The sequence below is a fragment of the Triticum aestivum genome, chromosome 7A (assembly GCF_018294505.1).
Source record: "Triticum aestivum cultivar Chinese Spring chromosome 7A, IWGSC CS RefSeq v2.1, whole genome shotgun sequence".
NCBI lineage: Eukaryota > Viridiplantae > Streptophyta > Magnoliopsida > Poales > Poaceae > Triticum > Triticum aestivum.
In genome coordinates, this window is record NC_057812.1 from 135,439,042 (window position 1) to 135,453,105 (window position 14,064).

At 43.6% G+C, this 14,064-nt stretch overlaps 1 protein-coding gene across 2 annotated transcripts; it reads left to right on the plus strand.

Moving 5' to 3' along the window:
- The first annotated feature begins 711 nt into the window (after positions 1 to 711).
- Positions 712 to 4,859, plus strand: LOC123149466 (polyadenylate-binding protein 2). Of its 2 annotated transcripts, XM_044569117.1 has the most exons (6): positions 712 to 966; positions 1,069 to 1,168; positions 1,902 to 1,972; positions 4,066 to 4,257; positions 4,355 to 4,485; positions 4,593 to 4,859. In XM_044569117.1, the coding sequence occupies exons 1-6, from the start codon at positions 874 to 876 to the stop codon at positions 4,633 to 4,635; spliced, it is 630 nt and encodes a 209-aa protein (XP_044425052.1). In that variant the 5' UTR covers positions 712 to 873; the 3' UTR covers positions 4,636 to 4,859. The 2 variants fall into 2 exon arrangements, with proteins under 2 accessions (XP_044425052.1, XP_044425051.1); XM_044569116.1 differs by having other exon boundaries at positions 768 to 1,168.
- Positions 4,860 to 14,064: the final 9,205 nt, after the last annotated feature.

Below are 14,064 nucleotides of genomic sequence, written 5' to 3' on the forward strand. Positions count from 1 at the left end.
TTTCGCTAGAACTGAGGGCCGAACTATTACTTGGGTTGGTTCGGGCCCGGAGGAAGTGTTGAGGATTGTTCATGATGATTGTAAGAATTTGATTTTTGAGTAATACAAATTCATTTCCCGCAAAAAAAATGCTTTAATATGTTGTTATTTTCTATTTTCAGGCCCTATGAGTCTTTAGATATTGCATACTTTAATATGTTGTTATTGACGTAAAAAATGTTGTTATTAACATATCATTTTTATCTGACAGGCAAGTGCACAATGAGAAAAGAGACAAGCAAAGCTATAATTCCTTTCGGTTTTGTTCATCTTTTTAGTTACACATGCCCCTGAGAATTTCTTGATAGTTCCCGTCTATCACATGTTGGATCAGAATTGAAGATGTGACATTGGCTTGCAAATTAGCTATGAGTAAAACAAATTTTGTTTGGAAATATATTTATTTTAAGGGTAATTAAAAACACATGTGATAAATTTTTCTTCCATTGCAACGCACGGACATTTTTTGCTAGTTTAATCCAACTCATGGTTAAGCTAACCGTTCCATTTTTGTTCAGAGCTAACCAAAATTTAGCAAGCCGAATATCTGGCATTTTTTTGAGAGAGAATCTGTTTTTTTAGACGAACCGAATAATATATGGCAAAAGTTTGGGCTAAAACAGCGTTCCGAGGCCGATGAGCTTAATGAAATAGCCCAAACGATGCTTCAGCCCAATCCCCCGGTCCGATTCTGACACGCTTCCACTCTATTAAAAAGCCCGTTGTCCCTAAACTCAATCCCGAATTCCCCAAAGTCCCCGAGACAAATCGCCCTCGCGTTAGGTTAGGCCGAGGCGAGAGTAGATTGGATTTCGAGCTCAGCACGCGGCGGCCATGGAGGACGAGGAGCACGAGGTGTACGGCCAGGAGATCCCCGTCGACGGCGAGGACGTCGACATGGGTGCCGGGGGCGACGACGCCGCCAAGGTTCGTGATGCGCCCGCCGCCGCCGCCGCGGCTCGCTCGGCCCCTCTCTCCCGGTTCCGCACCCCAAACCCTAACGCCGGTACTGACCCTGTTCGTGTCCAGCTGCACGAGCTCGACGAGATGAAGCGCCGCCTCAAGGAGATGGAGGAGGAGGCCGCCGCCCTCCGCGAGATGCAGGCCAAGGTCGCCAAGGAGATGCAAGGTCAGTGCCGTGTCCGTGTACGGAACCTGTCGGTATCAACTTTAGGACCCGCATTCGGGGCAGGGTGGTTGGGGAATTTCAGATCCGGGACAGTAGTGGAACGTTTGGGTCTCGGGCAAGCGCTGGCCACGCCCAGCCCAGCATGGAAGCCAATGGTTTGGTTCCTCGGCGAGGTCGCCTCGTTACCCAGCTTTTTGGCTTGCTTCCGTTCGCAAGGCTGGATCCTAACACGCCCTAGGATCGCCTCCTTTCTTGTTGCCCATTAGTGTATGGGTATGTTAACCAGCGTAGTTAGTTGTATGGTGTGGTTTAATTGCTTTTGGTTAGTCCCTTGATCGTCTGTTATATGCAATTTTGGTAGGTTGCCTGCCTTGGGATGTATATAATGTTGTTTCACGCATTCATAATCCTCTTAATTTCCTTTTAGAAAAAGAACTCTCTCAACCAGTTGGGGGTTATGGTAGTTCTGCTGTGGTAAAACATAATATGGGAGTATTAGAGGCTCTGTATGAACCGTTCCACACCATTGTATTATGTAAGCTTGTACAAAATGATTGTTAGTAACTGCCTCTTTGCTTGCCAAAGCATACTCAAATGTAAAAACATCATATTTCTGTGTCGGATCAATCTCGGAGCATATTCTTTTAGGCTTTGTTAAACGCTTTATACTGTAATTTCTATATTAATATTTCCTTGCAAATATCTTAACACGTTGAGCCTTTGTACCATGTAGGTGGAGATCCTAACGCGACCACATCTGAAGCAAAAGAAGAGATGGATTCTCGTTCTGTTTTTGTTGGAAATGTAAGTTTTCGTTCTGTTGATGTCTAAATTTAGTTGGCACTCCTACATTTCATAGTAGTTATGATATTGCCTAGGTATATGCGATAAAACTGATGCCATATGTTTCTATTTACATGTGATAATGTTTGTTATGCTTGTGAAATCGTTTATAGAAAAGCTCATGTTCAAGTTAACTACTTGATTTGCTTGACCAGCCCAAATTTTGTTTAAGGTGCTCATAGATTAGGTATTGATGTTTCCACAAAATATTCTATCTATACTTTGATGATTTTTGTTTTGATTCCCAATAGATTGTGTCATAGTGCCAATCAGCAATGTGTCTTAGTCCCCTAAATAGTGCCATAACTTTGAGCATGTATCATTGACAATCATATTTTATCAGTGACTTGAAATGCACTATGTATTTTCTATTTTTATCAATGTATTTTTTTTCTGGTGCATTGATTGAGAAATGACATTGGCCGCAGGGTAGTCTGCTATCATCAAGTCTTTGAAATCGAAATTTTGGCATCTGGCTGAGTCTCAGTGCAAGTTCTAGTGTTAGCTTAGAGGGGGCAAGAAAAAAAAAGGAAAAAATCCATGAAAAAAAAAGAAAATATTTGAAAAAGTAAAAAGAAAAAGAATATAGAAAAAGGAAGAAAAAAAGGAAAAAAAATACAGTGTGATAGGAAATGCCCCCGAAAATGTCAGTAGAGAACTGCTGCATGTACTCCACCTGGCGCTTGAGACTCATACATGGACTGATGTGGCATGGTATCAATAGCCATCGGTAGATGAGAATCAGTGGCAGGGGTGCATAGGCATGACATGTAAGTGTGACCTCACATTTTATGTTGTGTCTATTGAAGAATGCTATGTTTTTTTTTTCATGTTATGCCTCCTGGAGTGTTTTATTCTCTGTAGTATGTGTCTTTTCCCCCCTTGGAATTAATCATGTTTTAATAATTAATCTAATGGTTCATCTGCCACTTTTGTCATCTTTCAGCAAAATATAACCAATAGAGTTTCCTTTTGCTTTAAAATATCCGTAGGAAGTGTGTATGTCAAAAATTTAACTAGAGTGCTGGTGTTTAGGGGGGTCTATATGATTAAATGATATCTGTAGTCGCGATGTTTTATTATTTCATATAGGCATTGGGGGCATGTCAGTCTGAAAGCATGTAACTTATATACCTGCTTTTCGCTTTCTCTGATGTACCAATGACAGACTTGCTCTAGTAGTAACATATATTGTGCAGACCTTTGCAAGCACTGCTGTTCCCTATTTTGACTTTTGGTGTATGTGTGTCAATATGCTTTTCAGCCTGTTGTCTATGTAGCAAGAAGCCTATGATATGCCACTTATTTTAGAAGTCGACATGACTACATATTAAATAAACATTGCAGGATGAGTATCTGTTTTCCTTTGTCCATTACATCCTGTTTAAGGTCTAGTGTGTAGGCTGTAAAATCTTGTAAATGCGAACAATTAGTTACTATATGCAGGTCAAACCGTATTGTGTAAGCCATAGAACATTGCAGACGTGAATGTTTTTCCTTATGAAAAATTAATATGAGGCTGAGCTGCAGACCAGTACCACTATCAGCTCCAAGTTTATCTGTTTACATCGTCAGTTCTGTGTATCTATGTACCTAGTAATTTGTCCTCGCATATGTATAACAGAATTTGCTTTGCGTGCATCACTATTATGACAGAAGTACATTTGTTTCTAGTAAGGAGTACGTGCGAGGAGTGCTAGGCTATATGCTCTTAGAGGCAAAGCAAATGTGCTTGATTAACTTGCATCACAGGTCCAGTGTTCATAAATCTAGTGGATCAAGTAACAACAGTAGTTTCTTATTGTGAGTGACATAACCAGTCAAAATTTAGGATGTTTGATGAAATTTATCTCTATTCTAGAACAGTATAGAAGTACTAACTACTGTGGAGCTCTAGTGAATTCACAGGTTGATAGTTTGCTAAAATTGAGATGCAGTCTGGTGCTGTTGGTTTATTTTGAATGTTTCATTAGTTGCAAGCTGATTTTTAATGTCTTATGTGACATCGTAAGTATACTCATTATGTTTTGTAATTGTAATGATCACAACTGCAGGTTGACTATGCATGCACTCCAGAAGAAGTGCAGCAGCATTTCAATTCTTGCGGAACCGTCAACCGAGTGACTATCCTGACCGACAAGTTTGGGCAGCCTAAAGGTTTTGCTTACGTCGAATTTGTTGAAGCAGAAGCTATTCAGGAAGCTGTCAAGCTGAGTGAGTCAGAGCTTCATGGTCGGCAAATCAAGGTGAGCTGTGAATTCATACCCCCTCATACTGCAACTGACTACCTTGTTTTCAGCAATAACCTATGTGGTATGCTGACCTTCCTTGTGTGCTCATCAGGTAGCGCCTAAGCGGACTAACGTTCCTGGGTTGAAGCAGCCCCGAGGGGGCCGAGGATTCAACCCATATGGCGGCCACCCCTACATGAGGCCATATCCTCCACCGTTTTACAATCCTTATGGTGGTTATGGGTAAGTTTAATTTTGTTTACTTGGTACCCCTTGCCCCTTGGGCCTCTGAAATAATGAGAGCATCATCATCACTCGTCTAAAATGCCCTCCTGTTTTTCCTAATGCAGGAGAGCTCCCAGGTTCCGCCGTCCGCGCAGGCCCTTCTACTAAGTTCTGGCTCTACTGGAGTTCTGTCAACACATGACAACACTAGTCTTCGATCGATCTCAAGCCAGTCAGAGAACTCAAATCCTTACACCGTGTTTCATTATTTTCACAGAAGGATATGTGATGGTTGTTGTGTACGTGTTGTGTTGAAAGATGTTTAAGCCACTACATGCATCAGCAATTCAGCATTATGTACTATTTGACTTTAGTAATCAAGTCATACGACATACTATGCCTGAACTGTATTATACTCCCTCGGTTCCTAAATACTTGTCTTTCTAGGCATTTCAACAAGTGACTACATACGGAGCAAAATGAGTGAATCTACACTCTAAAATATGTCTACATACATCCGTATGTAGTAGTCATTTGAAATGTCTAGAAAGACAAATATTTAGGAACGGAGGGAGTATATTTCTTGCTCTGAAGGAGTTCTGCGTGTAGTTCCTATTATCAGTCGATAGCTTATTTTGTTTTAGCAGGTCCAAAGATTTGTGGTAAGCTCTGTAGGGTGTTAAGTTGCAACAAGCATATTTCATCAACGGTTTTAAATCCTAGCCATTGCGGAAAAAAAACTAGAATTGTCTTCTCTCTCTGAAAAGCTTGGGTGAACAGTAAAATTAAAAAAATATGAAAAAATCCAACAAATCCCATTTTTTGTGTGAAAATTTCTTTTGAAAAGGGGCCTTCAGCATTATGTACTGGGATTTGTTCTTTTTTTTACTGTTCACCAGCTCACGTGAGCTCGGGATCAGAACAGACGTGACCCCTCCGCATTGTTGCAGAGTCATAATTTATAAAACTGCAAAAGTTTAGAAAGAAGTCCCCGTGGCAATAAAAATAAAAAGATAATAAAATGTATAAAAGGATTACATGACTCAACCACACGTCCACACCAAACTGGTTGATAAAGCTTGTGCAAATAAGCTCCTCAGCATGCACATGCTGTAGTAACGACCACATAACCTTGAGTGCTATCCGTTAATTTCGACAAATTCAAATTGGCAATTTCAATGAAGGCACAAACTCCCATACGGATATGTCCCTTAAGATTGTTGTGAATACCAGCTTGCAAACAATTTTGTGATACTTTTTTGTTGCCCTCAAGATTGTTGTGAATATCAACCAGCCAGTTCACAAACAATTTTACAATACTTGGTACACGAGCCATGCATCAAATCAAGGAAGCTAATGGACAAGACATAACAATATGTTAGATTGTTCCCTACTGATCGCAAACACAATATTTTTTATATCCATATCAATTTCTCTTAGCCAAATTATCTTAGTAAGAACCACCTCCCTCTACACAAACCACATCAAAATGTTAATTTAATTGAGACCTTAATCTTCGAAATATGATGGAACACCGGTCCCATATTGATAAGATCCTCATACATAAACATGACTGTAAAAACACCATTAGTATTCAGCCGTCATTTGAATACATCCAGTGTTTATGATAAGTTGACCAACATCAACTTGTAAGCCACTTTATCCATTTTCCCCCAATCAAAGTCTCCCTAAGTTGGATGTTTAGATGTGTTAATCCCAACACCAAGTGCACGGTCTCATTTTTTTCTACGTGCCACGTTGTATAATGGGTGGGTCCTGTAGAGCAAGCATGTTGTCCGTCAACCAAGTATCTTCCCAAAACTCGTAGATTGCCCATCGCCAACCTTAAAAGAACTTCTCTTGTGCTGTAGAGCAAGCATGTTGTCCGTCAAGCAAGTGTCTTCCCAAAACTCGTAGATTGCCCATCGCCAACCTTAAAAGAACTTCTCTTAAAGAAAGAAGACTTTCCCTCATCAAACCCTTCCAAAAAGGCAAGTGTCGTTTTTGCTTCCACCTGAGATAGAGTTTTGAAACATAGGTACTCATTATGAAGAATCTCTTACCATACACCCTCCTCATTAAGAAATTTGTATAGCCATTTACTAAGCAAGCACTTGTTTTTATCTCTATGTTTCAAGTATCGAAATCACCTTGACCCTTTGGCCGCCACAAGATATCCCACTTAGCTAGTATGTACTTCCGTCTGTGCTCATTGCACTGCCAAAAGAACCTATATTAGTAAAAATCAATCCTCTTCAACACCCCTTTGGGTTTTCAAAAAAGGACATCATAAACATGGGTAGACTTGTGAGAACAACGTTGATGAGATTTAATCGTGCCCCATACAAGATGAGTTTTCCCTTCCAACTGTTGAGCTTCTTTTGATAGCGATCTTCAATATTTTTTCATTCTTTGTTCATGAGTTTAGAATGATGAATGGGTATTCCAAGGGACATTAACAGAAGAGTACCCACCTCACGATCGAAGAGTTGCCTACACTCACTCTCTGTTTCTTTGACCTTCCCAAAGCAAAATAACTCGCTCTTATGGGATCTGGGGCATCAAGCAATATGCCGCAGCGAGTCTTGGAGGCGGTGGGTTGCCGGAGGGTTGATCTGGAGCGGCAATTTATTGATTCATACACTGAAGAAAGTGGGGGTAAACGTTGACTCCGACTTCTTGGTTGTCGATGGAGTTGATGGGTTTGGTCATTTCGGACTCGCGGGAGGAAAACAGATAAAAAATTTGGGATCCACTAGTACGATTATCACGACCCAAAAACACAACCCATTTTTTCTGTTACGGAAAACAAGACTACACAAAACCAATTTTGTCGAGTCCTCCAGAGCGCGTCGTGTGGTCACCGGTAGATTAGGGTTTGGTTGCTTTGCCCCTTCCAGCTGGATTGGTGTTTTCCCCTTGGCTCCCTATAGGGTGTTGCGTCGTTGCGGAGAGCTTTGATCTGGTTTGAGTGGTGTAGATTGGTAGGTTTTGTGTGGGAGGGAGTTGAGATGACGGGGTGACCTCTCCATTGAATAAGTCCTACTGGATTCGTCGTTGTTTCTGTGGTGTGTTGTTTTTCTTCGGCGAGAACTTGTATAGGTTGGTCTTCACCGGTTGTATCTTTTGTTTGACCGTGATATGTGGTGGTTCGTCCGCAAAGCAGAGAATGTTCTTATATATTCCTTCATGGCGGCATCAGACGGTTGTTTCCTTCTACGCCGATGGAGCTCTCACTGATCCAAGATGTGTTCGTCGTGATCAAACCCCAGACAACCCTGGTGGTTCAAGCGATTTGTGAAACCTCAAGGAAGTTCTCTTTGATGAAGTCCAGATCATGACCCTGACGGTTCATTGCTACATCGAAATTCTTTCTAAGGTGGGTTGTTCTCATCGATGATAACTCTATTTTCTATAAAAAACATAATTTTAGAAGAGATCTCCTTTGCAAAGAAAAGGAAAAGAATGTTTACAGGAGGTCTCATATTTGTACATATGTTTTCTCACATAAGAAATTTGGGACTAAACTTAACTCGACCTTGATTCTACAAGTTCTATACAAAACCAACAGATATGTGAAATTCACTCTCTTAAATATTGAAGATGGATTTTCGAAAAGATATGAGTAATATTTGGTTGAATGGGATCCTATTTGATTTCACCACATAGATTGGTCAAGACCATCAAATATTAATTAACATTTTTAGCTTACAAAGGTATAGTGGGGTTAGAGCATTGAGAGGACCTTTCCCTAGTACTAGAGGACAATGAAGGACACACCTCTGGTGTACCCGTCATCAAACTGCGTGGAACTTTACGAGAAGAAATATGGAAAGGCAAAAGATTATAGTTTGTCTATTGTAGTTTTTTTTATTGTATCAACACCTAGTTCATTAAGAAACTTAGACCTAATCCAACAAACAAGACAAGGATTAATTACAAATTATGAAAAAGCCTCGAACGGTATGACCCCTCCGTCACCGCAGAATGAAAGGGGTCCAGAATAGTGATTGTATGGCCAATCAGTACTCCGTTCGTTTCAAAATACTTTGCATATTAGGGTTCATTAGGACAAGTTTTTATCCAACAATTATTCTATTATTAGTATGTATACGTTATGTAACACAAAATGTTCGTAGTTACATTCATATTCATAAAGTACCTCTTCGTAATTATCATTTTGTATAACAGAAGTCTCATATTAATATATTAATAGCACAATTGGTGTTTCGTTTCTTATCTGAAAAAGCAATTTTATTCCTATAAAAAATTTATAAGAGACTGCCTTTGCAAAGAAAAGGAAAATAATATTTATAGGAGGTCTCATATCCGTAGATTTGTTTTTCTCACAGAAGCAATCTTCCAAACAACTCGTCGGAGTTAATGCCTGTTATTTTCCAATCTTGTGGGGACCTTTATATAAAATTGTAGTTGTTCCGCATCTTATCTGAATAAATTATCTTATTTAATCTTATAAGAGTCCGCCTTTGCAAAGAAAAGGAAAAGAATGTTTATAGGAGGCTCATATCTGTTTTCACACACAAGCAATATTCTAAACAACACGTCAGATTTAGTGGCTGTTATTTTGAATCTTGTGGGGTCCTTTATATAAAACTCTAGTTTTTTTAGGGGAATTTATAAAACTATAGTTGTTCTGTTTCTTACCTGAAATAAAGCAATTTTATTTTTGATTACAAACAAAATTTTATAAGATATCTTCTTTTCAAAGAAAAGTTAAAGAATGTTTATAGGAGGTATCATATCCGTAGATAAGTTTTCTCACACAAGCAAATATGGGACTGAACTCAGCTCAACCTTGAATATACAAGTTCTTTAGAAAACCAATAGATTGTGTGAAATTTACTCTCTTAGATATCAAAGATGGATTTTTCAAAAAAGATCTCAAAAAAATATGTGTATATGGGAGCGTCACATTTGTAGTAATGTGTGGTTGAACTGAATCCTATTTGTTTTCACTAGTAGATAGATTGGTCAAGACCGTCAAATACTTCCTCCATCCGAATTACTTGTCACAAAAATGAATAGAAATTGATGTATCTAGAACTAAAAACACGGCTAGATGCATCAACTTTTGCGACAAATAATTCGGACAGAGGGAGTAACATTTTTGCGTACAAAGTGGTGCTTAACAGACAATACTCCATTCGTTTCAAAATACTTTGCACATCAGGGTTAGGACAAGTTCTTGTCCAGCAATTATTCTATTAGTAGTATGTATACTTTATGTAGTAACAGAAAATGATCGTCGTTACATTCATATTTCAAAAGTACTTCTCTGTAATTATGATTAACAAAAGTTACATATCAATACATATATATATTAATTAATAGCATAACTTGGTTGTCAAAGCTTTGTTTCAACAAAACCTAACATACGAACTAGTAGTTTGAAACGTACTACCTCCATCCCAAAAAGCTTGTCGTATATTTGTCAAGGTACGAATGTATGTTTTTTTAGAAAAGAAGGACAATCCAGCCTCTGCATCTGGACGATGCATACAGCCATTTTATTAATTATTCTCATGAGACCTTACAAAGTCATACAACAGTAAGATTGAAGCCGCCGTCTAAGCAACAAATGTCGCTACACCTATCTAGTTGATGAAGGGGCACAGATAGCCTGGGCCTAATACCAAATAGACATCACAGCCAATCCGAACATCTAAGACCTGAGACCCAAACTAGCCACTTGCCGGGTCTGGGGCACACACTGGTCCAGCGTGCTCTTAGAGGCCGCCGCCGCCAACTGTCACCGCTCCATCTTCAGAACTGAACTGATGCCTCAACCTTACTCGGTCTAGCTATCGTCGACGCCACCACGGCACCCAACGACACCTCCTCCCTGTGCGCAAACAGCTGAGCATGTTATGGTCGCCACTGATACACCTCAGCGCCATGCTGCCAAGTACCACCAGCCGACACAGCTTGAAGTCCTTGGAAGATATGTCGTGCGTAGCACCTGCCGACCAGGCATGACAAAGCGTAGCACCTGTCGGTCAGGCATGACTTGACATCTCCATCAAAGCTCCATGCAAGACGAAGCCGCTCCACCTCCTGCCTCTGACTTCCAGCGCTGCTCCACAAACGATGCTCCCAAAAGAGAAACAACACCGCCGTGCCGCCATCGTCCGATCTGGAACACCTGATCCTAGGGTTTCCCCCGAAGCAGCACGAATGGGTCGACAGTAGTTACACGACGATGCCTTCATCAAGGTAACGACGTAGAACGCCGCCATCGCCTGCCATCGGCTTGGTTTTCACTGGCAACCATGTCTACACAACTCGCAGCCGGGACTAGATGATGGATCTAAGATCCGATCACCAAGCTTCTGGCCGGCCACCGCAGACGAAGAAGATGACCACCACCACTGGCTACACCGGCCAGAACAGATCTGCTGTGGGTGCCGTCAAGCAGTCCACCAGGCCCTCGACGCCGCCGCCGATCTAAAGCCACATGACATGCCACCGAGGACCGCATCGCGCCGCCGCCCGATCCAGGCCAACCGCCGCAGCCGCCGCCCGTGGCCCGAGGCAGGGCCGACCGCCACCGCTGTCGGAGCCAACGTCGTCGCTTCTAGATCGGTCGCACCTCCACGCATGTTGGGGCCCCGCCACCCCTGAGACGCGGGAGGGAGGAAGAGCCCCCGCCACCGCCGTCGGCCTCCGGGCGCAAGCCGGCGGCGTCCTCCGGCAGCGGCGGGAGGAGGGGAGGAAGATGGACTAGGCCCGACGGCGGCTAGGGTTGGGGAGCCCCCGAGCGGGGGGGGGGGGTGCGGGGGACGCCAAGTCTGGAGGAATCTGCCGCCTTATCCGGATGTATGTATCTAACACTAAGAGCAACTCCAATGGGGCGACCCATTTCGTCCGCGCATATCTGTTTGGGTCCGCGCGGACAAAAACGATGGCCCAACGCAAAGACCCATTTCTTTTTTGCGTTCGCTTTGTGTCCGCGCGGACCCATTTTCATCCCAAATTTGAGACTGAAATGGGTCCGAAGCGGACACAAAGCAGACGCTTTTGGTGGCTTCTTCGTCCGGCTGTGTTCGCTGCACATGCATGCTGGCCCATCTGTCATCCAACCAAAGATTCCACTCATCCATCCCATCTCTTTCTCTCCTCCTTTTCTCTTTGTCGCCACACACGACGGCACGGGCACAGAGCACGCCGCGGTCTCGATGCAGCTGGGCACACTGTTAGACTTAAACACGAATTAGTAGTACACGGCATGTGTACGTCGTGGTTTGGTAGGATTCCTAGTCCAACTAGGATTGGTATTCCTGGCCAACTCGGTCATGTACGTAGCTAGGTTAGCCTAGTATATATATGGACCAGCCCCTGTAATTTAACGTACCTTGAGTTGAAGCAATAAAGCATTCACAAGGCTCGATACGAGCCTTTGGCAATACGCCGGCGTCTCGCGTGCGTGCGTTTGTGTTTCTAGCCGTGCTGGCCGTTGTGTGCGTGTGTGGCTATTAGTAGATCGTTTACGATCAGCCGTGATACGTAGGTGTATTTTGCTTCGGCCACTTGGGGCAGGAACCAAGACTGTCGGCAAGTTCTTCGTCGTCGTTCGTTGTCGGTCGTTTACGTGTCGCCAGAAAGTACTCGGCGTGCACAGTTTGGGCCAACAATTGATATCAGAGCAAGGTTGATCTTCTAGTAACGGAGGATCATGGCGAACGACGAGAAGAACAAGCAGCTGGCGGAGTACTCCGGTGCGGCTAAAGTAATTGCTGCTCCGGCGAGTTCGTCGTATCCACGGTTTGATCGCGAGAACTTCGGGGTCTGGAAGGCCCTCATGGAGTGTGGTCTCCGCGCCAACGAGTTATGGGACGCGGTGGATCCCGGAGGCGACGCGTTCAAGAAGGAGGGAGCCGAGCACCGGAAGGATCGGCAGGCGGCATCGGCGATTTACTCGGTGATGCCGATGGATGTCCTCCAGCACCTAATCGCCAAAGCAACGGCAAAGGAGGTATGGGATACGCTGAAGCTCATGTTCAAGGGACACACCCGTGCCAAGCAAGCCAATCTCCAAACTCTCCTAAGGAACTACGAGACTTTGGCCATGGGCGATGATGAGTCCGTGGATGCGTTCGCTTCACGGGTGGCTACTCTCGTCAACCGGATTCGCGTGCTTGGGGAGAACCTCACGGAGGCCTCGGTTGTCCGGCGGTTCTTACGCGCGGCCCCTCCCTGGTACTTGCAAATTGTCACAGCGATCGAGCAGTGCGTTGATCTCGCGACTCTCTCCATTGACGATCTTGTCGGACGTTACAAGGCTCACGATGAGCGGATGCGGTACAGTCTTGGGGACGGGAGGAACGACGAGCTTGTGATGCTCACAAAGGCACAGTGGATTGCCCTTGAAAAGCAAGGCAGGTCCAAGAGCAGCAGCGCGAGAAAGAACTTCGCTAACTCGGACGACGACTCAGATAATGAGGCTGCACCACCACCGAGGAGAAAGTTTGACATCAGGAAAGTGAGGAGTTATAATTGTGGCCTCCTTGGTCACTTCAGAGTTGACTGCGAGGAAGCATCGAAGCAGAAGGCCCTCATAGCCCAGCAAGGTGACGAGGTGACATGATGTTGATGTGTAATCTGGTGGACAAGGTGGATCCAGTTCTTCAAGCGTCGGCTAAAGAAATTGCCGTGCTCCGTGAAGAAAAAGTTCACTTTCAAGATCATGGTTCGGAAACTCATGTCGACGCTACGGATATGGGCGGTGATTCCGAAACTTATGTCGATGTTACCGGTATAAGTGCTAACTTCGCTGGAGCCGATGCAACAATTGCCGCGTGTACTCGGCCATGGAGAAGCAGTCTCCGTGCAACGCATACAGAAAAATCGAAGGCATATGTGGCGCCAAAAGTCCACGAAGAAACAGTAGACGTAAATGCTACGGACACAGGAGAAAATTCTAAAGCTCGCATTGAAGATACTGACGCGGGTGTTACATCTTGAAGCACTAGTGTGAAGGCAGACACTAAAGTTGGTGATGTTGATGCAAAGGCAGACCAACGTACAACATTGAAAGAAGTTTCGGTCACTGGTGCAGCTAGCTCGATAGTTTCTGCCAGCAAGCGAAGACCAGTGTTGTGTACTAGCCATGGAAGTCCAGCTAGAGGCGTAATGAACGGGGCAAGTTGCAGCCCTGGAACAGGCCATGACAGAAGTCCAGCCAAAGGTTGCAGTCCATGTGTTACACCAGTGACAGGAAGCCTAGCTACAGAAGCTTGGGATGGTATTTTTGCTTCGTCAAAAGGAATGCATGAAGCATAAAACTCGGTATCGTTTCCAAAAGTACAGGAGAAAAGGACACCATCATCCACACCTATGCATCTCGGACTGGTGTTCGACATACATCCGGAGAAGTCTCTTCGGACAATTGACCCGGAAAATATGAAAAGGTGTGAGAGATGGTGTCTAGGAAGCGACAAGGAACCGGCGAAATTTGGGGACGCAAATACAAAGGAGTGTTGGCGTCGGGCTATGGAAGAGGAGTTGAGGTCGATCCACGACAACAATGCATGAGAGCTTGTGGATCTTCCCAACAATAAAAAAGTCATGAGTCTCAAG